This window comes from Molothrus ater, chromosome Z, assembly GCF_012460135.2.
Source record: "Molothrus ater isolate BHLD 08-10-18 breed brown headed cowbird chromosome Z, BPBGC_Mater_1.1, whole genome shotgun sequence".
Lineage (NCBI taxonomy): Eukaryota > Metazoa > Chordata > Aves > Passeriformes > Icteridae > Molothrus > Molothrus ater.
Window position 1 is genome coordinate 23,591,127 of NC_050511.2, and position 26,566 is coordinate 23,617,692.

The 26,566-nt window shown below is 39.9% G+C and overlaps 1 protein-coding gene across 2 annotated transcripts in view; it reads right to left on the bottom strand.

The window, feature by feature from the left end:
* Positions 1-1,243: 1,243 nt before the first annotated feature.
* PDE8B (phosphodiesterase 8B) overlaps positions 1,244-26,566 on the bottom strand; it is a 71,056-nt gene continuing 45,733 nt past the window's right edge. For both annotated transcript variants that reach the window (XM_036403786.2, XM_036403785.2), the window contains exons 8-22: positions 26,372-26,512; positions 24,946-25,034; positions 24,470-24,530; positions 18,122-18,173; positions 15,212-15,289; positions 14,263-14,339; positions 12,912-13,076; positions 12,110-12,155; positions 11,544-11,679; positions 10,129-10,327; positions 8,949-9,166; positions 7,835-7,970; positions 5,462-5,629; positions 3,815-3,944; positions 1,244-3,282 (exon numbers count right to left, since the gene is read on the bottom strand). In XM_036403786.2, the coding sequence (XP_036259679.1) occupies positions 3,167-3,282; positions 3,815-3,944; positions 5,462-5,629; positions 7,835-7,970; positions 8,949-9,166; positions 10,129-10,327; positions 11,544-11,679; positions 12,110-12,155; positions 12,912-13,076; positions 14,263-14,339; positions 15,212-15,289; positions 18,122-18,173; positions 24,470-24,530; positions 24,946-25,034; positions 26,372-26,512 (1,812 nt within the window). In that variant the 3' untranslated portion in view covers positions 1,244-3,166. The remainder of the gene's footprint in view (positions 3,283-3,814; positions 3,945-5,461; positions 5,630-7,834; positions 7,971-8,948; positions 9,167-10,128; positions 10,328-11,543; positions 11,680-12,109; positions 12,156-12,911; positions 13,077-14,262; positions 14,340-15,211; positions 15,290-18,121; positions 18,174-24,469; positions 24,531-24,945; positions 25,035-26,371; positions 26,513-26,566) is intronic.

The window sequence follows — 26,566 nt, forward strand, 5'->3', positions numbered from 1 at the left end:
ACATATTTCAAAACCACAAAACAGATGTAAGAATTGTTAAATTACCATCTCCTTTCAATTCAGGGAGGTTAAATCCTGAATTGTGTTAAAGTTTGAGCTGCATGTTCTTTGCTAAGGCTGGCTATTCTGTTGACTCATGTAGGGAAGGCATTTGGATTACAGCTGAGGATAACATCCCTTTGTGTGTATGGTATTAAACTTGAGAGAGGAAAGCATGTTAAGTTTACATTGCTTCAGCTTGTCTTCTTCAGCAGATGATGCATTTTTGGCTTACCCAGGAGAAGCTGGGGAGATAAAATGTCTCTTTGGATCTTTTTTGTTGTTTTAATTGCAAAATAACTATTTGGTTGTATATAGTGCTTGTGTGTACACACTGTTATGACACCTTTACAGTGAAAGCTTATGAAACGGAGGTTTTTTGGAGAGCCTCCTGTTACCATCAGTTATAACTAGAGAGAAGGAAGGTCATATTTTTATTATGTCTTCTTATAGCATGAGAACAGCTATTTCCTTTTTATTTGACTGCCGTTAAGTGAATACCTGGTAGAGAAACAGACCTTTTTAACTGTACAGTTCTGGTCACAAAATTCGCTATGCATTTTACAGGGATGTAATTCAGCTTTAAATAGTCCTACATGCAGGTATAAATATTTATATTTATCAAAAGTGCCATTGTTCTCAGATACACTCCATTGGCAGTAGATCTCCGAAGGGTCTCTTCTTTTAAAGATGGTTGACTTAAAAGTACTGAGTTCTTTGTTTTACAGATGAACTTTGAGTGTAACAAGAGAATAAATGAGAATTTGTCACCTGCTGTTGGGAGCTGCAGAGAGCAGAATTATGCTGACCTGATGAGACTTTTTACATCTAACTGATGCCCTAAATATTTTTCCATCTTGCAGTAACACTGAACTCCACATGTTCACATCATGGAAGTAAATATCTTTGTCAGACCTACTCTTAATACTTCTACAACTCTGAGGTGGCTGTTTTTACATCTGTGCACTGACAGCAGCATGAAACAAGCAGCTCTTAGTAAACTGGACTAGTCTAGGAGATCTGACACAGCTGGCAGATTATGAGTAATCTGTGCTGACTTATTTTGCTATTAAAGAGGACCGATATCCACACAATTTTTTTCTTTTATTTATTTTTAAAAATTTTTTTCTTTAATCTGACTGTGGGAAGAAACACAAGATCCTGCAACAAATATATTGATTCTGTATTAATGTCTTGGCCTCAGTTCTGGTTCACAAGTAGAACTTTATTTTTTTGATGCCTTCCACTGTTGACATTTTGGTCTGTGTGACAGAAGTTTGACAAAAATTATGAATTAAATGTTTTACATGGATATGGTCTTACAACGTTGCTATATTTAACAAATTAAATTAACAAAGCTTAGATCTTGGGAAATTCTTTCTTCTAATGCAAGCTGCAGTGAATGTTCAGTTCAGAATAGTTAAGGTACAACCACTAAGAGCACTAGTTCTAAATAAAGAAATGGCAAAAGCAAACAGTATACAGTATTAAAAAAGAGGTTCAAGGTCTCTGAATAAAAATCCACTGAAGAATGTTGCCATAGATAATAGGAAAGAATGAATAACCATGCTTCACCAGAAACACCATTCTTCAAATATACACAATGCGGCATTTTAATACACAGCAACCTGCCTTGGCTATGACAAAAGTAAGGATCTGTTACAATTCTAACAAAAATATAGCTTCTATACATTCTTCTGCACATACATTTTATGAATGTTGCCTTTTGTTTCAGAACTTCGTACAAAACATACAAAAAAGGTTGGCACATATGTAAGCTACCTGCAATAAACAGCATTGTCACTATTCTTCCATAGCAATCTATGCTGTTTGCTTTTTTTCCCCTTTTCTTTTACCCAGTTTGATTTTTGATACAGCACAGGGTAGGTGGACTGCTTCTTTAACTGCAGCCACAGCTTTGACAGTCTTGCTTGCAGCCTGGAGTGCACAGTGTTAAAAATCAGCAGTTCTGCCAGTATTTATTTACTGAATAGTCTGAGAATAGTCTAAAATTTAAACTCATGTTCTGCATGTGATTAAAATGAGATGTACAAAAATACACATTTGTGCTTTAAAAGCCTTAGCATAAATTTCATATCTTGGAACTAATGAAGAACTATATTTGATTTCCAACTGATATACATATTTCTTACATCACAAAACCAATCAGCATTTTATTAGGAAGATAAAGCAGTACAAATTATAATGCTTTTATAAATTATAGCCTGGAAACTTCTTTTAAAAAGTGATAGGTTCATCCTAGAAGTAGCACAATAAATGAGCTTGACATAAAATTTAGATCAGTTTAATAAATTGATGACCATGTTTACAAACACCGTTTTTATAAAAAAGTATGGTGATCAAGTGCCACAGTAGTTTTTTGTGTAAAATTTGATGAAAACTTTTGTGATAATATCTGCAAGATGGCAGGGAACCATGTGGATGGCACTGCCTAGACAGAACATGCTTATTTTCCTGTATTATATGATCAGTTTTAGAGAACATTGACTCCTACCAAGATTTTATATAGAAAAGAAAGAACGGGTGGTGCTCTGAGAGAGTCTCTGTATTAAGAAGGTGTTTTAAAAGGTGTCATGTTTGGGTTTTTTATGTATCTAATTTACTAAAATTTACTTGTTTTGCTGTGCATGTTCTCTTTAGAAGTATGGTTCACAGAGCTGAAGAACATTGACAGAATTGGAACAAATTTATGCTAGATAAGTGGCAAGTTTCTGTCCTTATTTGTTAGGCTGTTCTTACTCTCTTGGTGACTAGATTACCCCCCTCTCTGAAAAACAGTTGTGTGAAGTGTTAGTGAATACAGTTGTATCAACTACAAGATTCAGCAAGTGCATATTCAGTATTAGAAACTAGTTTTAGAAGTACATTTTCTGCCACAAAATATTTTTTCTGAAGAGCACTTAGTCATCTGTGGTTTATATAGCCTCTAAAAACATTTTTCTGTAGAATTCATAGAAGCTTAAAAATGAGTAAAATATTTCCTTCTTGTCATGCAGTCTTAATTTCACTGGAAAAGCAACATTAATCCCCTTTGTAGCCAAGAGTTTTTGTAAGTGATTCACAGTGAAACTGGTAGAGCAAGAGGTCTGGTTTTCTTGACTGAGTATCAGTTGTTGTTTTCTGATGGGAGCCTGAGACTCTTGCACTTCAAATCATCCAGTGTTTTCCAGTGTTTGTAGTTATTAGCCAAGTGTTGCATCAAAACTGGCAGATGTGCAAATGCTGAAAGAATAGGAAAAAGAGTTTTACCATGTTTATAGAATGGGTAGAAGAACAGCCCAGCCTGATCTGAAATTTGCATTCTCCTACTCTCTTTTGTTCTTCCAATTCCTTAAAGTAATACTAAGAGGGGAAAGATTTTTTTGTGTGTGTGTGATTCTCTTTCAAGAAAATCCCTTTCCAAATGCATGGTGACTTCATTAAATTATGCTAACATGCAGCCATTGGTGGTCTTAAAATCTGCAACTCAGAAGAAATACAGTGCTAAAGGAAAAAAAACACATAGATTAAAAAAAGCTTAATTATAAGCCATTACTCCTTCTCTACATAGATTGCCTGGTAAGTGCACAGCTTCATTGTGTGCAGTGAAACAGACTTCAGTGTCATGATTGCACAATATCTTGTGTTGTACTGCTTATATATAGGTACAGCCTCTGAAAAAAGTGGATGCAAGGCCACCTTGATATTAGTAATTTTGGACTGTAGGAATCTCTGAATCTCTGTGTCAGAGGAAAGAAGAAAAATCAGTACTTACCATCCCATGCATCAAACATATCTGTTATAAAATAATCAATGAAGGAAATCTGGGACTTGGGGATGCTGCAGGTGTTTCTATCAAATACTGGCATTACAACAGGCAGGCCCTGTCTCTTCTCTTCATCAGTCTAAGAAGACAAAACTCCAGTTAGCAAGTAGAGCTTTGCTGACTTCTGTGCTGGAATAGCAGGGGTCAAGGAATTAGATTAATTGCAATAGGAGATTTGAGACAAGCCTTAGAACCTTAGTTTCATGTGTGTTATTTTGTCTGGAACAGGAACTGAAATCAACATCTCTTCCCTTTCACAAGTACTCTTCTTTACTGCAGTCCTGTGATTGCACTTAGCTCCAACAGGACAGAATGCTGTAATCTGGTGATTAGGGTACACCAGGTAAACATATGGAAAATGGAGCTGTAGAGTCCTTTAGCAGAGAACAGGTTTGATCTCTCATTTTTCCACATCTGCAGTGGGTGTTACAAACCATTTGTCTTTTAAGTAAGAAGAGATTGTTGCTGGTGCTACTTCCTCTGCTTGTATCATGTTATCAGGTGAATGAAAGTATAGGTATGCCCTTTAACTCTGTCCCCAACTGGAAGAGGCCTGGTTTTCTTGCACCCACTGTGGTGGAGGATCAGATCACCTCAGCAGTTTCTTAGAATGTAATTTGGAAAACATCCCCTTTTAAGTAGCACAGGCAACATTTAAAACAGGAATTGGCAGCAGAGCAGTCTCCAAAATTAGCAGAGGTGAATAAACAGGAGAACAACTCTCTCAATCTCACATTGCTGCAAGCAGGCTAGTGCTTAATTTGGGCAATTTAAAACTAATTTATGATACCTTGACTGCTAGGGAGATATAAGTGATCTTTGATCTTTCTTAGGACATGACAAAATTTAGTCACTATGATTAAAATGAAATTCAGACATGTTTCAGGTAGTAGCTACAATTTTCTTTCAGGAGTAACTGTCACACTGTGCGAATATGAAGGGTAGGCCTGCCCACTTTTTTTCCTCTCCACTCATAGCTGTTATTTCCACACCATTACTGGGAAATAAAAGCTAAGATTTTATCAGTTGTTAATTAAAGAGGTAAAAGAGTGTTTCAGGAAGCTGGTTGCATTTCTGGCAGAAAAATTGAATGTGAAGAAAGAAAGATGAGCTTCCAGTACTGTCTGGACACATCCCATGTGATAAGTATTTACACTGCCCACATGCCTGCACTACTTTTCTGCCTACTGTGATAGTAGTTCAGGTTCCACTTTAGAAGAGAAAGGGCAATCCCAATAGTTCAGCTGAGGCATTGATCTTCTGGGAAGGTATTGGGACAAGAAGCTAGAGTGCTGACCATCTTGAATTTCAGCCAATTTACTTGAATAGGACTAATCAAATCATTTTGGTCAGATCGTGAAAGTGTAAAACCTCCTTTCCACCCTTCTGGACAACAAGCTTCATGATAAGCAAACTAGCAAACTGCTTGGAGTGAATTCTTCTGCATGAAATTGAGGGGCCAGTTCTGACTGCAAACAAAAAACATACATCTGGACTTTGTGGTGACACTATAGGCAGATCCTATGTGGAACAGCAGATCAGCCAATGTGCACTTCTTTATATAATGTAATAGTTAAGTCATAAAAATATACATACCTGTGCAAAGTACTCCTCTGAAATCCTACCTGCCCATTCGATACACAGCTCTAGGGGGCGACATGGATTTGCTACATCTGCACATTTAATCATCATGCGCTTGATCAGTGTCTGGTTGTCTGGAAAATTCTTTATGTTGGTTGTGCATTCAGTGTTGCTGCCTTCATTCTGTAAAGGAGAGTTAGTTATAGGGGCCATGCCCTGCTAGCAGGACCGAGGGCATCATTATCAGCTCTACCAGACTTAGGCACTAAGCAGGCACCCAGTCTACTGCCTTACAGTTTCATGCAGAGCACCAAGAACATGGAGAAGAAGGTGATGTCTGAGAACTGCTGCCTTGCTAAGTAAGTAATGATAATCCAAATACATACTACAGTTGTGGTCATTCTCAAAATTAGTATCAAAGTTTGTGAAATAAAGTGCCACAGGCTCTTTATCAGGTAGGATGTTACCTTTGCATTCCAGCCTGGTCCTCTTGGGGATGCATCCCTTGATAGAGGACGCATCTCATGAGAGGGGATGCATTCACCAACTGTAAGCTCACAAACAATCCTCACTTCTGAATGTTTAAATGTAGGGATGGTGATGGTAGGGGACTGCTTCACTTAGGGGAGTTTCTGGAGTTAGATTTTTATTCCTAAATGAGAATACTGAGGCAGGCACAGGGGGCTGAATTAACTGTCACAACTATTTCTTTTACACACAGAAAAGCAGGTCTCTGACATTCAGTTCCAGAATGTTTCCAAGTGGAACTGCTTTCTTTGTCTCAGATTTTGAACCTTCAACCTGGAATAATCTTTGATCTCAGTTCCTGGTGAGGGTGAAATCCTACATAATCTATGAGATTAACAGTAGGAAATCACAGGAGCAGCAGATTGACTGCAGAAATTCTCTGCTTGCTAGACAGTAAAATACCAAACTTCTTACTGACTGCTCTGGAGACCAGGTGGTGGCGACAAGGTATTGTTCCCAGTCTGCTATGGCATCATATTCTGGGTCTTGGGCAGTTTAGAAAGGCACAGGTAAATTATGGACTAATGAAAGGCCTCCACCTCTGCTCACATTAATGCTATTCTCAAAATAATATATTTGTGGGGTTTTGGCCTCCCTTCACTGCTAAATTCAACTCTTGAGTCAAAAACTGAATGTAAGTACTTTTTGCCACCACAACTAAATATCTTTGTGGCTTACGGGGAACTATTTTGCTGTGACTTTTGCCAATTCAGGCATTAATCTTCTAACTTTATGTTTAGCAGTTAATCCTTTTTCAGCATGGGTAGCCCAGCAAAGATCTGTCAAGTATCTGTCAAGTATCAAGATCTGTCTGTATCTTAACTGCTGTTCAAGACCAAAACCAGAAAGAGCCACAGCTAACAGTAAAGAACAGAACAACCTAATACTGAGGGAAAAGAAGAAGTCTGTAGCACAAGTGGTTCTGTCCTTCACGTTTATTGTGAGATAAGTTCAGCAGCAGTGGTTTCCAGCTCATGTTGTGGGAGAGTGGAGCTTAGCAGTCCCTAGAAGCAGGTAATTTCAGATGCCAGAATGCTGTCTTTAAAGTTGTAAACGGTACCCACAACAGTCTACAGTACAAAGTCCTATTTTGGATAGCTAACAAAAGATAGTTCTATTTGGTTTTAGCATTGCTGACCTTCAGTTTTGTCTGACTTTTTTTTTTCATGTTTTGAACAAAGCATTATATTCACTAAGGTGCATTAAGATAGTCTTTCCTCAGCTAACAGATAGTTTCCTCAGATAGTCTTTCTCCAGGTGCCCTGGAGAACCTGGTCAGGTCTTAGGTGCTCAGCCTTGAGAGGCACTAAGGGAAGGTAAGGAGGGGATGGGAAACTCAGAGACAGCTAATTAAATAAACCCTGGTGGAGCATGAGAGTTGTAACTGTTATGCAAAAAGGCCTGGACATCTCTTGGTACAATTTGGAATGGAGAGGTCTCAGGACGTTATTCCTCAGGGCTTGAAGGCTCCAGATTACACAGAGACAAAACTGTTCAGGAGGTTCTTCAGTTACATCCCTAGGCTCAGACAAATCCCACTGTTTGGGGACAGGACCATAGGAACAGGTGCCAACCTGCACAGAATTTTCCATGTGAAACAACATCCACTCATATATTTCCTGAATACAAGATAGCTTTTAACATAAGGCTTATAAAATGAAGTGTTTAAATGAACTAAGAGCAGAAAAGAGAAAAAGCATATTTTTTCACACTTTGCTATGTGAGGCCACAAATCCATTTGTGTCATTTGGGCATTGCCATAATGCAAATTAATGCAAAGTGAATGAAAATGATACTTAAGGTTGTCTGGAAAGAACCTCACTGAAATGCCTGAAGGCATAAAGTCCTGCAAGCACTTACGTGTGGGCTGCTCTCCTCAGATGCCATAGGCTTGTTGATACTGTTCACAAATTTGTTCACATGCTCAAAGTGCTTTGTCATCTCTGTTGCCAAAACCATATCAATAATGACCTGTCGCAATGTCCGGTAGCGATTTCTAGGAAAGAAAAAGAGTTCTTGCTCATGAACTTGCCAGACAGAGCTCTGCCCTTTCCTTATCCCTACCCACATAGTGCTACAAAACACTGCTCAGGGACTCAGCCACAAGCTGGCACCTTCAGAGTTAGGAACAGTCTAAGGATGGAGGAATGTACAAGATCATGCCTCTCCAAGTTCCCCCCTGCTCTGTTATTTTTACCTAATGAAAATCCTGAGAAGTCAGCAACAATTTACATCTCAGTTTCATAATGCTGTAAGACTAAGATAACTTCTCCAGGAATGGCACCAATGTATCCATGTATGTTCTGCTGGATGTTAGTGTTAGCTTGGAACACAAATCTCAGGTTTTTCAATTATCTCTTTGGGGTCAGGCTCTTTCCCTTTCAGAGCTCTTTCTCTCTCACCTTGTCCCTATAAAAGCTGGAGTCATGCAGTGGGAACACCTGGGCTACTTGCATGCCCAGCCAACCACAGGGAGCTTCCAGCTCTCCCAGAGTTTCATGTCCTCTGCCACCACCATTTCAATTCCACATGAATGTAGTAATGCTACTACACAATACTTACACAATAATGCTACAAGGGATGCATAGAACCTTGTGCAGACACAACAAGCAGCATCTAGCTGCTGTTGTGTAAAACATATCCCAAAAAGGTAGTGCCCAGGCTCCTTCAAGGAAAAGGCAGTGAGCAAAGATGCAGCCTTGAGGCTGTTAACTGGACCAAGTTAATGGAATGCATAAAAGATTATTAAACATCTCTCTAAGCTTCCAATAATTACAAGTTGGAAGACAGAGCTGGTGAGGGGGAGATGAAAACCTTTTTATAAATCATGTCTATATAGGATTCCAGAAGAGGTTAAATTTTATTATCTGTATTTAAACTATGCATTCTTGTTTAGAAGGTACACTCTCAATTTGCCCCAAACTGCCAAATAAGCAGTCCACACATGGACACTGCCCTTGTCCAGCAGACACACCTATCAATATTCTTGAAAATGTTGTATTTGCTGTCTTTTGTTGTAAGCTGAAATGCCAGTGCTGTGTGATGACTCTCTAATACAGCTGTGTCATTGTAAAGGACAGCTAATTCACTGCCTGCATTGCACAGGAAAGAGTTGGTCCGTCCAGGATGGTCTACATCATGAATGGTGGCAGCAATTAATGCAGCTACCTCATCTAGATGGTCCAGACTTCCCTATAGGAAGAGAGAAAAATTACAATGTGGCACAAAATTACAATAAATATTTTCTGATAACTTCCAGGTACCCACAATTACACAAATGTAAACTTAAGCACGCAAGCTACCTCCTTGCAGTCATTTTCCATTCACTGTGCCTACAGATTACCTCCCACAAAATTTCCACTCCTACCCTTATCCAAATATGCTTTCTTTAATGAAGCTTTTTACACTGCTGTCACCTGAGCAGTATCTTTGCATAGAACTCTTCACTGGATAGATGACCTAGTGGTTTCCTTCCACTTTGTATGCTTGCCTGAATGTATCTTTATTGACTCTACTTCACACACTTTATGTTTTAGCACAGGATAGGATAGATTGTTTCACTTGGAAGTAACCTACATGATCATTGGCCAAACTGCCTGACCACTTCAGGACTGAACAAAAGTTAAAGCATGTTATTATGGCCATTGTCCAAATGCTGCTTAAGCACTGACAGGTGCGGGGCATTAGCCACCTCTCTGGGAAGCCTGTTCCAGTATTTAACCACTTAGTAAATAAATGTTTCCTAATGTCTACTCTGAACCTCCCCTGGCACAGCCTTGAATCTTTCTCACATGTCCACATGTCCTGTAGCTGAGTACCAGGAAGAATAACTCACACCTTCCTCTCCAAAGCAAAGCTGTTGCAAAGCTTTTGCGAAGCTTTATTAAGAGCTATTACCTACAGCCAGTTAACATGAGAAAGAAAAGAGCCAGGTTCCCTCCCCACCTCCATCATTGCTATTTAAAAATGTAAATTTGTATAAACAGACTTTAGAGAAACTGTGTGGGCCTGCTTGCATCACAGGAAGACTTCAAGGACAGAGAGAGTTTATGAAGCCAGGACCATTATTTAAACATCTGTCTTCTGGATGACACACATAAAATGCCAAACACGCTGAAATCCTAACCCAAAGAACTCCTAGGTGATGGCTCTACCTTAACTCTCTCCTTCCCGAGAAAGAAGGCAGTAGCATGCAGGACATCTGCCGCATGTGTGGAGTTGTGGTATGAGTTGGAGGAATGGTAGTTGGCTTCAATGACCTGCAGCCATGCCCGCAGTGTTGCTTCTGAACAGTTTAAAAACTCAGAGACCCCAAAACGGGCAAAAACTTTTAAGCCCAAATACACTAATGGCCTGAAAAACAAAAGAAGAAAAAAGCACTGCTGTAAAATAGGAACTTGTGGTGTTCTAAAAGTGATGCATTGAACAAAGAAACCAAGACTTTTAAGAGGGGTGGGTAAAGTTTAAGTTTTTAAGTTGCATATCTATCACCTCTAAAAAGCTGGGCCAAGGTTACAAGTGATTGCATCTATCATCCTTTCAGACATTATTTTAATGTTTTGCAGAAATTGTACTATTCCATTAGAGTTTCAAGAATTCCTGTGGCTTCAGAAAAAACATCTTAAAACCCTTTTTTTTTGTGTTTATTTTGTGTATCTGTCAATCAAACAAAATTCCATTAATTTTTTTCCTGAGGAGAAAAAGCAGACTTTGAGCATGAATGACATGAGCACATGCCAAAGGCTAAAAAGTCCTAAGCCAAAAAAGAGGTCAAATTTCAATTGTAAAGTGCTCTGTGGGTGTGGGTATGGGTGTTTGTACAATGCTGGGAATCCCATGTGTGAAACAGTAAACAGAGTACAACCTCTACTCTGTTTGATTCTTAAATCCAAATCCACTCTGGGTTGTCTTTTACTCTGTGTTGCCTGTGAGAGAGTCCTATTCATCAGTTACATTTTTCCCTCCTGCAAGATGTCCTACAGAGCCTGTGAGCTGAGAAAGGCATAACCAAACCCCAACATCTGCAGATTAAAACCAGGCAAATGCAATTTTCCAAAATGGCTATTTTATGCAAAGAGAGTACATAAGAACGGGTAGTCTGTTTGATTCTTTGCATCTTGGAATGAAAGCAACTTTTCTGTCTGGATGACGTGCTTATTTTTGCGGTCTGCATGACCTCAAAACTACTGACGTCTGTTTTCATTATAAGCTTCAAAATCCTAGTTGTTGATCCTATCACTGGTTTATCCTCCATCCCATTTTTTTATCCCTATAATCAAAAGCTGCAGTTGCCTTAGATCTTCCCAAATTGTGGGATGATTTAGGTGAGGAAGGGGAGAGGTTTGCTTTTTCCAGCAGGACCATTTGCACATGAGCAAGAAAAAGGGCCATCTGGAGGGCATCTGGCATGTGGCAACATCAGACTACATTGAACAGTGTCACTGGGACAGAGTGGATCTGTGTCAAGCAAGACAGCTCTCACAGATTTGCTGTGTCTTGCTGCGTTTTTTCCAGAGCTACAGCTCCTCAACAAAATTTCTCTGGGCACCCAGGGAAAGGAGTCCAATACCTTTTATTTGTAACAGCCTCCAACTCAAAAATATTGAAGTCCCAACTTTCCTCGTTATCTAGGAGCTGTGCAATACAGGGTGGAACATCATTGATGGTGTTTGGCACTGGAAGGTGAGTATGGCTCAGGTTCGTATCTGTTGAAATGGAATTTGGGAATTAACACATTTCTAGGTTATTCCCTCTACACTACCACAGCCCCTCTTCAGAATTCCATTTAGAAAGCAACTCTTTTTCAAGAAAAACAACTTTTTTTCCTTACATGAAAAAGTCTGTAAATGCCTATAATAGAAAGGTTTATTACAGAGCATTTGAACATAAACCAGATCAGTGGACATTTCTTTGAGTGACAATTTGGTTTTTTGCTAACATTTTGAAATGCATTATTTTAATTGTTTGAGCCTGTTTCAACACCAAATTTGAGGCAGCCTGGCACTTCTGCTGCAGTCATTTAGACAGCCATTTCCACAGACATATATTCCACTGCAAATTAGCCTGAAGCTGTATGTTAGCAGTACTAACAAAAGAAGTCACACGTGCAAAGGGAAGTTTAAAATGGTGGCTTACTCTTAGAAAACACATACTCATTTCCAGACAGTCTTCTCAAGCCATCCTGAAAAAGAAAGCCAGTTTATCTTAGTTTTTTTGTATCACTAGTTTCAAAAACACCACATGCATTTTAGGTACTATTCCTGGGTACTAAAAGCAGTGCTCTTATTGCAGCACTATAGCATAATCCTGGTTTTAGGGTCTTTCAAAAAAAAACATGAAAGGATCCCTGGAACACTGGTATGAGATCTCCAGAAAAGATATTAAATACACAGTGTATTGCCCACCTTGACCCTCTCATTGGCACCTCCATCATTCAAATCAGTCATTATAATTTATTTTTCATTTTCTTTATATTATTTTGATGGGGATTAGCTCAGTGTCTATTAAAAATGAGTAAATCCATGACAAAATTTTGATAGTTTGTCTCTTCCTGCTGCTGCAGGACCAAAATTAGAGCTTGATTAAAGCAACCTCAATGATACACTGGACTAACTATAGAGCAATCCCTCTAATCCCATATAAGCTTCTAGAGTTTCTATAAAGTATCTCCTTCAGTATCTTCTGAGAGATTGGATATAGTTTCTGGTGGCAAGTCTATTCACCGGTATCTGAGGATGAATGTGCACAGTGGACTGAAATGTGGCCATAGCTTACTACATCTTGCAGTACTGCTAGTAAAGAGGCCAAAATGCTTAACTGAAATGGTGATGAATTACAAGTTCCCTTCCCATTGCTTGGGAAATTTTAGCACAGCGAAGCAGTGAATTGTGATGTAGGACACTGATCCAGCAGTTTTGTCTTTACTAATTTTACTCACGTTCATCAGACCTCCAACAAGATCACTTGTGTGAGGATCTTCATCTTTGGTACCTAACTGAGGGGAATAAAGTTCTGTTGTCCGCAGGATTTCCAGAACTCTGTCCAACGCCTCTGCTACTGTGATCGGGCTGTTTTCCTGGGCAGCGTTAATTATGTTAATAACCTGAAGGCAGATTAAGGAGGCAGGCAAAGAAAAGTGAATGGCACCTTTTTCTTATTACAAAATTTTTATTCTTGTCTCGATTATGCTAATTCTCATCAAATGCAATGTAACTCCCCACAACCCTTGAAGTACAACTCTGAAAATGTAAATTTGTGCTCAGATTTCCTGGTATCCGTCTGCTATTTTTAACTGGCAAACTCCTGGGAAGTGGAAGTAGAACGGTGTGAAATAGTTACCAGTGAGTGGACCAAAAACCAGCAATGTCCTGGTACTTCAGCATATCCAGGTCTGCTCTGAAACAAATTATTCAATCCCTGAAGGAAAATCCAAACAAACTCATGGATGTGACTCGGATATGCTGATATTATACCATGATATTCTTGTAGAAGTCAAAGGCAGAGAGCAGAAGGTACTGGACTGTAGGAGAAGAGGATGGCTCTTTGAAACCCACACTGTGCCTCAGCCACAATCTGGAAATACAGCAGTGACTGCTCCTGGCTCTGCCAAGAATGAAGGGAAGAAAGTCCCAGTGCTGTCTTCTCCAGGAGCCAGAGGCTGCTGCACAGCCACTACAAGCCTCCCGGTGGGCATGACTGAGGATTAGGAAAAGGAAAGAAGCCAGTTGCTCTTACAGTCACAGTGGTGCTGGGAAGAGCAAGCTTGATGATAGCAAGAAAAGATAGGGAGAGAGGAAAAAATTATTTGAAAGTGGAAGATACCTGACACCCTGGTGTGTTACAAGTGACTGTGCAGCTGATTTGTGACAGCCAATTGTGACACACAATTTGTGCAGCAGAGTGAAGAAAGGTTGCAGAAACTGGGGGAGACAGAAGATGGTGCAGATGCTCCCTCTTCTGCAGGGTATCTTATAAATATCAATAGTGAGAGCAAAGGTGAGACTGGAAGAACATCCTCCTACTCACACATGACCCAACAGAGCAGTGTCCCCTTCCTGCCAGAAGCCATGCATGTAGCAGGGCATTCTTCTCTCCTTAATATTCTTCCTTATGACTAGCATTTGGAATGCCATGATGAAATGTAGAAAGTGCTAATAAAAACAAATTACTTATATTACTCTGTTAAATACAAACTGCAGGAAGCCTCTGTCTTTCCAGAAACTACATACTTCCTATGAGTGCAACTCGAAACTCTAGAGTTTGTGGAAAAGTCAGTGCTCAGGACTCACCTTTGTGATAGGAGCTTCTATTGTCATAGAATGAATCCGTGCCATTGAGGAGTAGCGTCGGGTCTGTAAACTTGGAGCTGCCATTAAAGAGCCATAGAGTGTGAATCAGATGACAGCATTTAAAGAGTGCAGAAGGCTGGGGCACAGCACAATGAAATACAGCCTTGTGTTCCATTTCTCCTGTATCTTTCCCGCTGCAAGTTCTTCATTGTTTCATTTCTTGTACTGTTGTCTGCCTCCTTGGCAGCCACCCCTCATTTTTGCTGTCAGATTTTCCATCCATCCTTCACTTCGGAATGGAGTTGTACTTACACTTCCTGCCCTTTGATGCAATGCATCTCTGTCAGACATGGCTTCTCCTTTAAGTCTGTGTGTGTCCCTCATCTTGGTGGTATGGTTGCTCTAAAGAAAACCCTTCCTGCTCCCCACAAGCAGTGCTTCTCTCGCTACACACAGGGGCAGAAAGAAATCCCCTCCACCATTGTTCCACCCCAGTAAGCAGTCACAAATGGGGTCAGAAGTACTGCTCTCAAGTAACCAGCAGCAATAGGCTCCTTCATGTTAAACATGAATAAACCGAAATATGTGTTTAGGAGCACAAACTGCAGTTTTCTAAGAGAGGTGGCATTAATGCTTCACCACACACTCTTTTAATAAGCTGCTTCTGTCCCTTGGCACAGTCACTCCTCCTCCCTGTGAAGGCATCCAGGACTGTCATGCATTGTAAGCAATGCTGGTACTTATGCTGGGATACTGCTTTGCAAATCAGAAAGAAATTTTACAGGAGTTATAAAAAAAATGGAGTAATCTCTGTTTAACCAGCTGTGAATCTGTCTGGTTATTCTTTTGTTCTGCAGTTTTATTGCCCAAGCCAAGTCTGTTCTTTATTTATTTATAAATATATATTCATGTATATTTACAGTATTGTACATACAGTTTGCTTTCTTACCATCACTACTTTGAGATGTTATTGACTTAACATCAACTGAGTCTTTCCTTCTGTTCTTGCACGTGTAAGAACCAGATTCTGTAAGTACAAAACAAAAGCTTTAAAAATGTATCAAGTAAAGCCTCTACAAAATATCCATCTAGAATTTTGGAAATTTAATTAAGTGATTTTAACAATCTCACACAACTGGGGGAAATACTGCAATTTCTGCACATCAGAACAAGGAACTTGGTGTCTATCAATTTAAAGCAACTTGTCTCAAGTCACCTGGCAGGGTCTTTTGCAAGGAAGTCAAGATGCCTTATGGAACAGAAGTCTTGCTTCACCTAACTTTAGCTCCCTAAAAGCAGCAGTCTTGCAGGCTGCCACCATGTAAGGTTTTCAGAGATTCTGCTTCAGGAGAGATGTCTCAGGCAGGTGGGCTGAACCCCTTGTGTGTGTTCTTTTTGCTCTGCTCTGACCACTGAACAAGCCTGAGTTTAACTGCCTAAAACTTTAGCCAATTGAGAAGAGTCTCATCTTACTCTACACTTAAAGCCAAAGCATAGTTCAGACTCCGACAGCTTTTCCTTTTATTTGCAATAAATATTTGCACCCTGTGTTTAAGGAAAATCTAATGTGCTGAAAATTCTTAAACAATCCATTTAGTTCTTCTGAATATTAGTTACGCAATAAACTTATTCTTGAAACGGCTGTTTGCTAAAGCCAGAGAAATTATCACATCCAGTCAAATTCAAAAGCTGGATGAAATGACAGGAAGGAGTTTAAAAAACAATAAATCTGGTAAAATTTCATTTTTCTACAATACATTAAAGTCTGCACTCTCCCTTATGTTTTAAAACAGCAACTATGCTGTTTCCAAGAGTGGAAAGTGGTGATAGTACCTATTCTCAAGGTATCTGAAATGCCACTCAAGGATCAGAGACCCTAGCAGGCCTTCAAAAGCTAATAAAAGCATTTGAAGAGTCAAAAGTATGATTTTGATATTCTTAACATAAAGATGAATTTTCATTATAATGTCACAAGACAGGATGTATGCAGCCTCTCTTTAGCAAAATAAAATGTTAACATACAATTCTCCAGAATTAAAAATTCATCCATCCTAAATTACTGAAATAGTTTCTGTCTTAATTCTTTTTTTCTACCACAGACAGTTTGGGTCTTCTTTGTTGTAGTCTGAACTGGAGAAATGGAAAGCATTTTCCTCTGTTGACACCTAAGAGCAGGGCATAGCTAATGCATGTTAAATAATTTTATTTATTCTTTCACTAACGTTTGGATGACTTTATCATAAGGCACTTCAGTGGGAGCAAGCATTTACACATAAACATAGCTATGAGTGGCTATAGCTGACAAAACAACTCTCCTTGTGTTAAATACCAACTAGCAAGTCAAATACTTTCCTAGTGCCACCCAAAGAGTCACAGGTGCGTAAAAGCTACTCTCTGCCGTACTGTGGTTTCATCTGTAAATATTTAAATGCCTACGTAAAATTTTTTTCTTTACCTGGTGAGCAGAAACTCTTATCATCCAGGTTGTTACAAATTTCACACCACTGCAAACAGCATGATACACACGGATTACTCTTCTATGCTCGTCACATATCGGTATATGCCCATGGCTCTGAAATGTTATTCTTGGAGCACAGCCATGGACTGCAGGGAAGGATAAACTACATCACATGCTCTGAGACTGCCTACTTTCACTGCAATGTTGTCATCAATGTGGTGTCATAGCATGGGGCTTCCCAGTCTTGCTGAAATCTGTCACAATAATGAGCAAACTGAAAACATTAGCAAGCTAATATAAATATGTTAGTAACAAGTGTCCTGCTTAATTAATGGGCTTCCTCACCTTCCTGTTTGCAGGACAGAAACAGCAAGAAGAAAATCTGCTTTTGTTGCAGGGATACAGGAGCAAATGGTCTAATATACTGTGGATCAGTTCTGGCAGCAGTAATGGGAACGAGGACAGCCAATTTAATATTGTCTTTTCTTCCCCCTGCCCATTGCTATTTGGCATCACAAAGCTCTCAGACGTTTGTATGTATTCTTGGGCTCCTTGAAAGAGCATGGGATGTCAAGCAGTCATGTCCCATGCTCTTAATATGTTACATCCTCCTCCCATGTGAAAACCAGAAGCTGCCTGAAACTGAACAGCAACATTGTCTTACCTTTCATAGCAGGAAAGGTGTCAGGTGCCAGAAGGTAACATGGCATGAGAACCTTTTCACTCATAATTATAAGACATGAGTCTGGCTGAGACCACTAGAGTCACAAGCTTAAAACTGGCCTTACGTACTTCCTTCTTCAGGGAAAAGGGGTATTCCAAACCCTACATAGCATTGGAGGAAGGAATTATTCCCTCATGCTCCACACTTCTAGTCAAAACCTCTCTGCAAAACTCAAGGAGGGCTGGAGTGCGCTGTCTGTGAGTAAGTACACCTACCTAAGACACAAGACAAGGGTTGCAGACATCCTGTAGCAACTCTGTGCTGACTGGAACTGAGTTGCTCAGGCCTGGACACCTCAGAGACAACTGTCTTAGCCTGTGCTGGGGCCAAACCAATGGCCTGCTCACAGGTCCTAAACTTGGACACACTGTGGCAGGTGTGCTGGCACAAATCAGCACATTCCACATTTCAAACACAAAGAGGTGCCAAGGTACACCAGCCACAGGATCAAACACTGAACTTCAAATGCACAGCAAGAGGTCTGCACAGGAGACTCATTTATAGATGATTACAAGTCCAATTCATGGTGTAGTATCAGAGGCAGCTGGCATCTGTCCTTGGCCATCAGCTCTGACCACTGACCGGACAGGGGGAAGACACAACAATTCATTCCAGCAGAGAACCCTGACACAGCCCCCAGCACAGAGGAATGTAGAGGTAAAGGGTAATACTCTAACCTGACTGGGAATTGTCTCCAGTGTACTTATCCTCACGGTGACTCTTGGAGAGCTGGAGATAAGAGTAAAATATATATGTAAGAAAAAAGAATACAAAAAACTTTAAACAGGCTGCATTCAACACTGTCCATATTCAGCATTTTCCATTCAGCTATCTAAAAAAATTGTTTGGCAAAAACTCTTCTTCAGGTGTAATTAGATGTAGAGAAATAATATGAAAGCAAACAGATAGGTCCTGCAGAAAATCACAGATACAAGTGCTTTTATGTACTGAATTCCTGTTTCATGCTTGTGTTTACAAGAGAACTGATACTCATTTAGGTAGTGTTTTAAGTGCAAATTGCATATGAACCTGAAAGAATAAAATAAAACCTACAACATTATTTTTTGTCCTTTAAACATATTTTTCTTAAAACTATTGAAGCTAATTTTGAATGCATCCTTTCATGGATAACTGATAAACTGGACTTCAAAAAACTCAGTTTTAAAAACTGTTCTCCAGGAAATAAGGGGTAGAGGTAGTTGTTGTTCATCAGACCTTTATTTTCAAGTAGTTTTTAATCATTCTCATGAATGAATAATTAAGCATGAAATCTTAATTCTTTGTTCTTCTGAAACATTTTAGGTATCTCCAACAGTAGATTTCAAGCTTTCTTAGAATTTAGATAGGATATTTCCATATATTAAAATTTACAGCTATTGCTTGGTCTGCAGTAACACAGATTAAATGTTCCTCTGCTTTTTCATTCTTCTCAAAAACAAAAGTACTGTCCAGTTCATGACAGTTTAATACCTGCTAATCACCTCACCCCTTTCCTTTGTTATGTGATTACAAGAAAGTGTTTTGCTGTTGATAGGAAAGCAGACCAGAAATGGCAGTTCCTCAAGTCTTGAAAATTGGTGTGTGATGTATATAAGTATAGCTAACGGAGTCACAGAGAAAGACTAGAAATAATGCTTACTAGGAATAATGCTTACTTTTTTACTGCAGTCACTAGAGAAGATACACATACCCTCTTACTTCAGATGAATAATTGTCAGTGCTTGACACTGTAATTACAAATTATTCAGTACACATAATATTTAGGAGTCCATTACTATCATATGGTGACTGGTTGCTCTGACCAAATCCACCATCTGCCTGTAGTAAAGCACTAGATTACATGGAAGCATGAAATCCATGGTTGCAACCTGTCAGTTAAAAGGAGAGTATGACAAGGTTGTACTTGTGTGCTTTTACTGGTCTCTATCAGTTTGTGACTGTGCATGCTGCAAGGTCCTCATGGGGATTATTCAGGAAAGAAAGGAAAAGAATGACACAAATTCTCTTTTCTGTAATTCTGTCATTCTTGCACACCTTTGGTTTCTTCCTTTCTGCTGTGGGGGGGAGAGACAGAGGGTGAAAGGAGAAGAGAAGAAAATGGAAATTGCCTTCTTTCAAAATTCAGGCATGGCTTTTTGTAACGAATTTAAAAAAAAAACAAGAAAGGGAAACCCTTTGCTCGTGCTCCATATAATTCTTGTTCAGGGGAGTGTAAGAACTGACTCTTCATCCGAAAAAATTTCAAAAGTTTGAACACCTTTCTTGTAGCCATGTAGAAACTCTCAAGAGAAATAAACTCATCCAAACAGAGTAAGGTTAAGGAAATCTCATCAAATATGGTACAGTGACAAAAGGCATCTGAACTGCTTGTTCTGGCCTCATCCTGGAGCTTCTTTCAAAGGCAATGGATATATCTCTTTCTACTGCACAACTGGCAGAAACATAGGCACAGTCCTCCAAGTGCTTTACTAAAAAAATAAACCACGTTTCTGTCCTGAATACTTCTCTTCCCCTTCTGCAGGCATGTCCTGAAAGAGCCATGTAAGGTAAGTTATGAGGGCAGTTACACAGTTAATCTTGGGTCAATATGTTCTTGAAAGAAACAACACCTCTCTTGTAAATTTATGAATGTGAAAACACTGGACTCTATCCTGCCAGGTCTCAAATTGACAATGGCAGCATTAATAATTACCTAGGCTCAGCACACGGGAATAGTCACATGAAAGTCAATCCTCATTCATAAATCTTCACTGTAAGAATGCTTAATGCTCTTTTAGGTATTTTTTTTCCATGCATAAATTTAACATGCTGAGTGTTTCTGTGTGATAAATCTGGCATGGAAATTGAGAAGGTCTCTGATATCCCTTACAGAGGATGTTGGTAAAAAACACATATACTTTTTAAGGTGGAAATGTGTAATGGTGTAATGATGTAAGGATGTTTTGAAATCAACATATACTGTCTGAATGCTGAGATCAAGATGTTTAAAATTATATTGATTTAGTGAAACATTAGACATTTGACATCAAAATTTTAACTATGACAACTTTTACTGCTCTGTAACTTAAGTATATATTTAATTTGATTTCTTTTTATCCTTCAATAAAGATTTATCTGTAGCTTGAAAAGGAGCCCAATTTTTTTACTCTAAGGAAAAGTTCTACTGCTGCAAATATTAAAGCATGGATATTAGGAAAACTGCATTGTCCAGGATCTCCTACAGGCATGAGATATTTCTGTGACAGAAGTGAAACAACAATTGCATAGTTCTATCAAACACACCTTATTTTTTTCTCAAGGGACCTAAAATCTCCACAGACCATACTTTCTGTTAGGCTGCGGTCTTTAACATTTGTGGCAGACCTCTGTATCTGTGGAGAACCTTTTGAAGGCCATATTCCCTGGGATCACCAAATGTGTAAATCTTCCAGGTCTATAGTGCTTAATTTATTAGTAGCTTCTCATGAACCAGTATTAAAAAGACAGGAATGGATGATACTTTCCAGCAGTACAGGAGAAGATGAATGTTGCTGTGGACACAAGTCCTTGTTTCCTAATTTCCCTTTTTCTCACTAATAAGGAGAGGCTTATGGGGCACATGAAGTTCAAGGGCAGCATGGGCTGCAGCAATCATGAAGGAGTATAAGATCCTCCTCGGGGCATTGATGAGGGCACACAGTAAACTCACTACCATGGACCTCAGGAGAACAGACTTGGGCCTCTTCAGGAACCTGCTTGGTAGAGTGCCATGGAATAAGGCCCTGGAGGGAAGATGGGCCCAAGAAACCTGGTTAATATTCAAGGATCACCTCTTCCAAGTTCAGGAATGATGCTTCACAACAAAGAGAAGTCAGAAAAATGCCAGAAGGCCTGTGTGGATGAACAATGAACTTGCTGACAAACTCAAACAAAAGAAGGATGCCTACAGAGCATGGAAACAAGGACTGGTAGCCTGGGAATAATACAGAGAATTTTTGACGAGCCAGGGATCATGTTAGGAAAGCTAAAGCCTGATAGAATTAAATCTGGCCAGGGACATAAAGGACAGCAAGAAAAGCTTCTATAGGTACCTTGGTGAATTAAAGAAAGATTAGGGAAAATGTGGTCCCTCTCTGGAAGGAAACAGGAGATGTGGTTACTATGGGACACATAGAAGGCTGAGGTACTCTCTGACTCTTTTGCCTTGGTCTTCACTGGCAAGTGTTCCAGCTACATGTATTTCCCTAGTCACAGGAGGTAAAGGCAGGGACTGGGAAAATGAAAACCACCCATTGTAGGAGAGATCAGGTTTGGGAACATCCAAGGAACTTGAAGGTGCACGAGATCACAGGACCTGATCAGCATTGTGAGTCCTGAAGGACTTGGTGGAGGAAGTGGCTAAGCAGCTGTCTATCAGATTTGGGAAGTCATAGCAGTCCAGTGAAGTTTCCAGGAAATGGAGAAATTTACTTAACTGTCATTTCTAAAGATTAGAAAAGAAAAAGGAAAACCAAGGGAATGACAGGCCAGTCTCACCTCTGTGCCCTGCAATCCATGGAGCAGATTCCACTGGAAATTATGCTAAGGCATATGGAAAATAAGAAGATAATTGCTGACAACAAGCACAGCTTCACTAAGGGCAAATCATGCCTGACATATTTGGTGGCCTCCTTCCCTGGGTGGATAAGGGAATGTCATCTAAGTGAACCTGTGCAAAGCATTTGATGCTTCCTTGCATGCCCTTGACTCTACAGTGGAGAGCCCTGGATTTGACAGGTGGGTAAGGAATTGCCTGAATGCTCCTGCTTGAAAGAGTTGTGGCCAGTGGCCAGGAGTCTGGGTGGAGAGGAGTGCCGAGTGGTGCTCCTTGGGGCTCTGCACTAGGGCCAGGGTTACTCACATCTCTGTCAGGGACACAGCCAGTGGGACCAGGTGCACCATCAGCAGGCTGGCTGATGACACCCAGCTTTGCAATGTCACAGCTGCCTGAGGGGCCACAGCACCACTGGAGGGGCCTCCAGCATAAGACATGAACCTGCAGGAGCAGATCCAGAGAAGGGCCACAGAACTGACCAGAGAGCTGTAGCACCTCTCTTATGTGAAAAGGATGAGAGAGTTGGGGTTGTTCCGTTTGCAGAAAAGAAGGTAATGGGAAGTCTCTTAGCACCTTCCAATTACTAAAGGGACCTACAAGAAAATAAAGAAAATTTTACAGGGGTGTATGGTGATAGCACAAGAGGCAATGGTTTTAAACTGAAAGAGAGTAAGTTTCAACTAGCTATCAGGAAGAAATTCTTTACTGAGGGTGGTGAGACACTGGAACATGTTCCCCAGAGGAGCTGTGGATGCCCTGTCCCTGGAAATTCAAGGCCAGCTTGGGTGGGGCTCTGAACAACCTATTCTAGTGGAAGGTGATCCTGCCTGTGACAAGGGGATTGAAACCAGGTGATCTTTAAGGTGCCTTTCCAGTCAAATCAATCTATGATTGCATGATTCTTACTGGTATAAGCAGTGCAATCTACAGGGCAAAGAAGGACAAAAAAAATTACTTTTTTCTTATATTCCTACTGCTATTTTTTACATATGAGTACAAGTTCGTAATACTTATTATCTTGGATTAAGAGTATCATATATACACCTTTCTGTACCAGTCTTTCAGCTGTGTGTATAATATAGAAAAAGCCGTTAGATTATGTCTTACTTGCAAATCAACATCAAAACAGTTATAAATGAAACAACAGTTATGAGGTTTAAACAATGAATTAAAAATATATGCAACTTTATCACTGCTTTTATAAAACTCTGTTGCACTCTAGCCTGAGCATTTTGAAATATCCTGTGACTGTAAATGATATTTTGCTGCTAATACTAAAACACATGTTTTAGTTCAAAGATGAAAGTCAGTATAAAATACTATGAATCTTATTTTTCAATGATAGACATGCAAATTTCTTCCAAGAATTATGCAGAGTTCTCCTTGATTTGTTACTACCTACCTCCACAAAAACTTGTGCAAGGAGGATGGTTTCAACAGTCAAATGCTACCCCCTATGAAATTCTTTTAGAAGTAGTGGTTTTCCAGTAATGTGTTAATATTCAGTATTATTCTATGGAAGAAAGGGCAACTAGACATACTAGTGACTTTCTAAATACTTTTCATGCCTAAGTGTCTTTACCCACATTACAGATAAAAGCACATAAAAAAATTCTAAATAAAACAAGATACATAACCCCTCTCCTAAATGACATGGAAACATATCCTATGTACAGAGCATGTGCTTGGTCTAAAATGTTTCCAGCCACTCTCTGTCTCACCCCTTGAGACCACATGCCAAAGACAGGCTTCATTCCTTTGCTCACAAAACTCTAGACTTCTTTACTCAACATGGCACTTACTAGAGTATTTCTGGAGCAAAGTATGTGATACGATCATTTACCTCAGACACCAACCATCAGAGGGAGGAAGCGAGGAGAAGATGACAGCAAACAGCTCCCCACACCACCAGGTTTCTTGCAGGGGCAGCTGGTGTAGATTTGTGTCTGGACTGCAGAGTCCCAGCTCTGCCACTGCTGCTGGTTTACTGGGGTCGTGGCTTGAGTTGCACCCTTCCACAGCACCTGTTCTGGCAGGTGTGTGAAGCCTCAGGGCCAGCATGAGGGCTGCACTTCATAAAAGTACCACACTTATCAAACCTTGGGGCCACTGAGCACGGATCATTAGTTGGTGTAAGTACAGCAGATCAGACTGGCAAGAGCAGCCCTACAAAACAGGCCCTGAACTCCCTTTGAACTGTAATCTGTATTGCTCCACCGTATCATGGACTCAACTGTCAGGTCCATGCTCCAGAAAATGAAAGATGGTCTTCCTCAGGAGTCCTACAAACAGAGACTAATGCATACAAATGTTGAAATTTTGTTGCTTGCTCCAACAATCAGTGAGAATCTCATTGACAATATAGGTCACATCTTCTTGGAAAAATTTATAAGCCAAAAAATATCAGTTCACTAAAAGCTATGAAAATTATCACATGAAAGAAATACAATACCTGTTTGTTGTTTTCATTGGTACAATGTAGTCTTTTGAGGGACACAAAGTGTCTTATTTTCCTAACAACAGAAATTATCACTTGTTACTCCATCACATCATAAAAGACAGAAGTGAATTGATATGTTACTATTTTCTAAAGGAGAGATCTCTAAGCCCTCAGGAAAACAGATACCAAGCCCAACACCAGCAAGACAACTGGGTGACAAGCAGTCCTTCAGCGTGACATTGAGGTTTTTGTTGCAGGACACCTGATACTTCTGTTGGTCCAGGAATTCTCCTGCAAATCTGGGAGCAGAATTTGGCAACGTGTCTGTTCTAAACTGCGAAGGTGGGAACACGTACAAGCACATACACAAACACGGGGGTTTCCCAGTTGCTAAATACATGGAGGTTCATGTCCAACTTACAGATGCAGAAAGCAGAGAGAAGGCCCTAAAACCCAGAAAGCAATTATGTTCTGGACAAGTTAGTTACCCTCCTTGACCAACCACAGGTGTTATCTTCACGTGCTGCTGGATACTATCTCCTGATTTCCTTCTTGCATAGTAAACTCCTTGCCATTCCTAAAGAAACACACAAAACAAAGACAGCATCTGAGCATACATAGCTGGCAGTCAAATATTTGTTTATTACTGCATAGTTCTTATGTACTAAATAATTATTTTTATTTCATAGTTTTATTTTCTAAAATTGTATAAAATTAATGTACTCTCAAGTATAACAGAGAGAGTGAGCAGCAACTATTCACCCAATGGAGAGCAACATCCTAAACTAACATAAGGAGAGTATAATTGTGTTCCTCTTGGGAGAAGGTATTTTTTACAAGGAACTTTACAATTTTTACAAGGAACTTTAGGTATCATCTACTTAAAGAGGTGACAAACATTTTTGCTAGGTGCCACCATAAGGAGCAGTGACTGCAACACATCCAGACGATATCCTCTGGCACCAGCAGAAATAAGCCCAAACACCATTCAGCTTTGAAGTTGTCAGTTGCCATGCGATATATATACTAAACTTCAAAAATCCTTGATCTAAACATGTCCTTCAACTAACCTCAAAGAGGAAATATCTTAAGGAGGGAACTACCTGGCAGCAGGGTTGGATGAAGCTGGAGAATGGGTAGAAGATACCTTTGAGCAGACAGTGCTAGCTGCAGGGCAGCCCATATAAATGAGGAGGAGCACAGCAGGAGTGGCCTGTAGGTATTGCTAATGAACCAAGGTGGACCTGCAGACAGTGACTCACAAAGCTCAGATCATTGCTGGACGTGACTCAAAGGTTCAAGAACTCCCCAAAGGTCTTGAAGCAGAACGTGAGACAGGGAAGGGCAAGAGGTATTTCTACAACCCAGGGGAGATGGGATAAGAGTGTTGCATGTATTAGGGGAACATATTGCCAGGCCCATCGCCTCAAGGACAGGAGTTCACAGGGCATTGCAGACATTCTAACTGCAGTTATTAGGAAAGCAATTGGCACCCCACTGGGTGCCAATACATTTTGGTGCTTTAAGTATGCAGTCAGCAAGGTTCTGCGGTTTGACAGAAGTTAGACATTTTAGTTGGATGATTCAGCCACCTGAGAGACTGACTGAGGGACAAACTGTTACATTGCATCTAAGAAAAGCTCCATGGGCTCTAAGCAAAACAGAAACACAGAAAACATTCTGATACTGATCTTAAGCAAATCAGCAGGAGTTCAGTCAGATCCTAAAAGCAAAGCTTTTAGTCACTTGTCAGTGGCATGGTCTGTGTTGTGCTTAGACATCTGAGAAACACAATTCTAGTCTTATATGTGTACTCACGAAGAATACATCTAGTGTTCTTAAACCTACAGCAATAAAACCAAATCAGAATAGAACTCTATAGTGATTTCACAAGAGTTTGTCATATTTTCTTACTTTTCCTTTTTTAATAAATGTGTTTATGTTGTCCAAAAGATCTGCAGAGTTTTTATCACTTTTAGGTAGTTCAGTAAGCTCCTTGCCAATAAGTTCTCCCTTGCAGTACCCCATCATCCGTTCAAAGGCTGGATTAACATACTGCCAAAACAAAGGTACGTTAGGACAATATTAAAAAAAAAACTTATTTAAAAA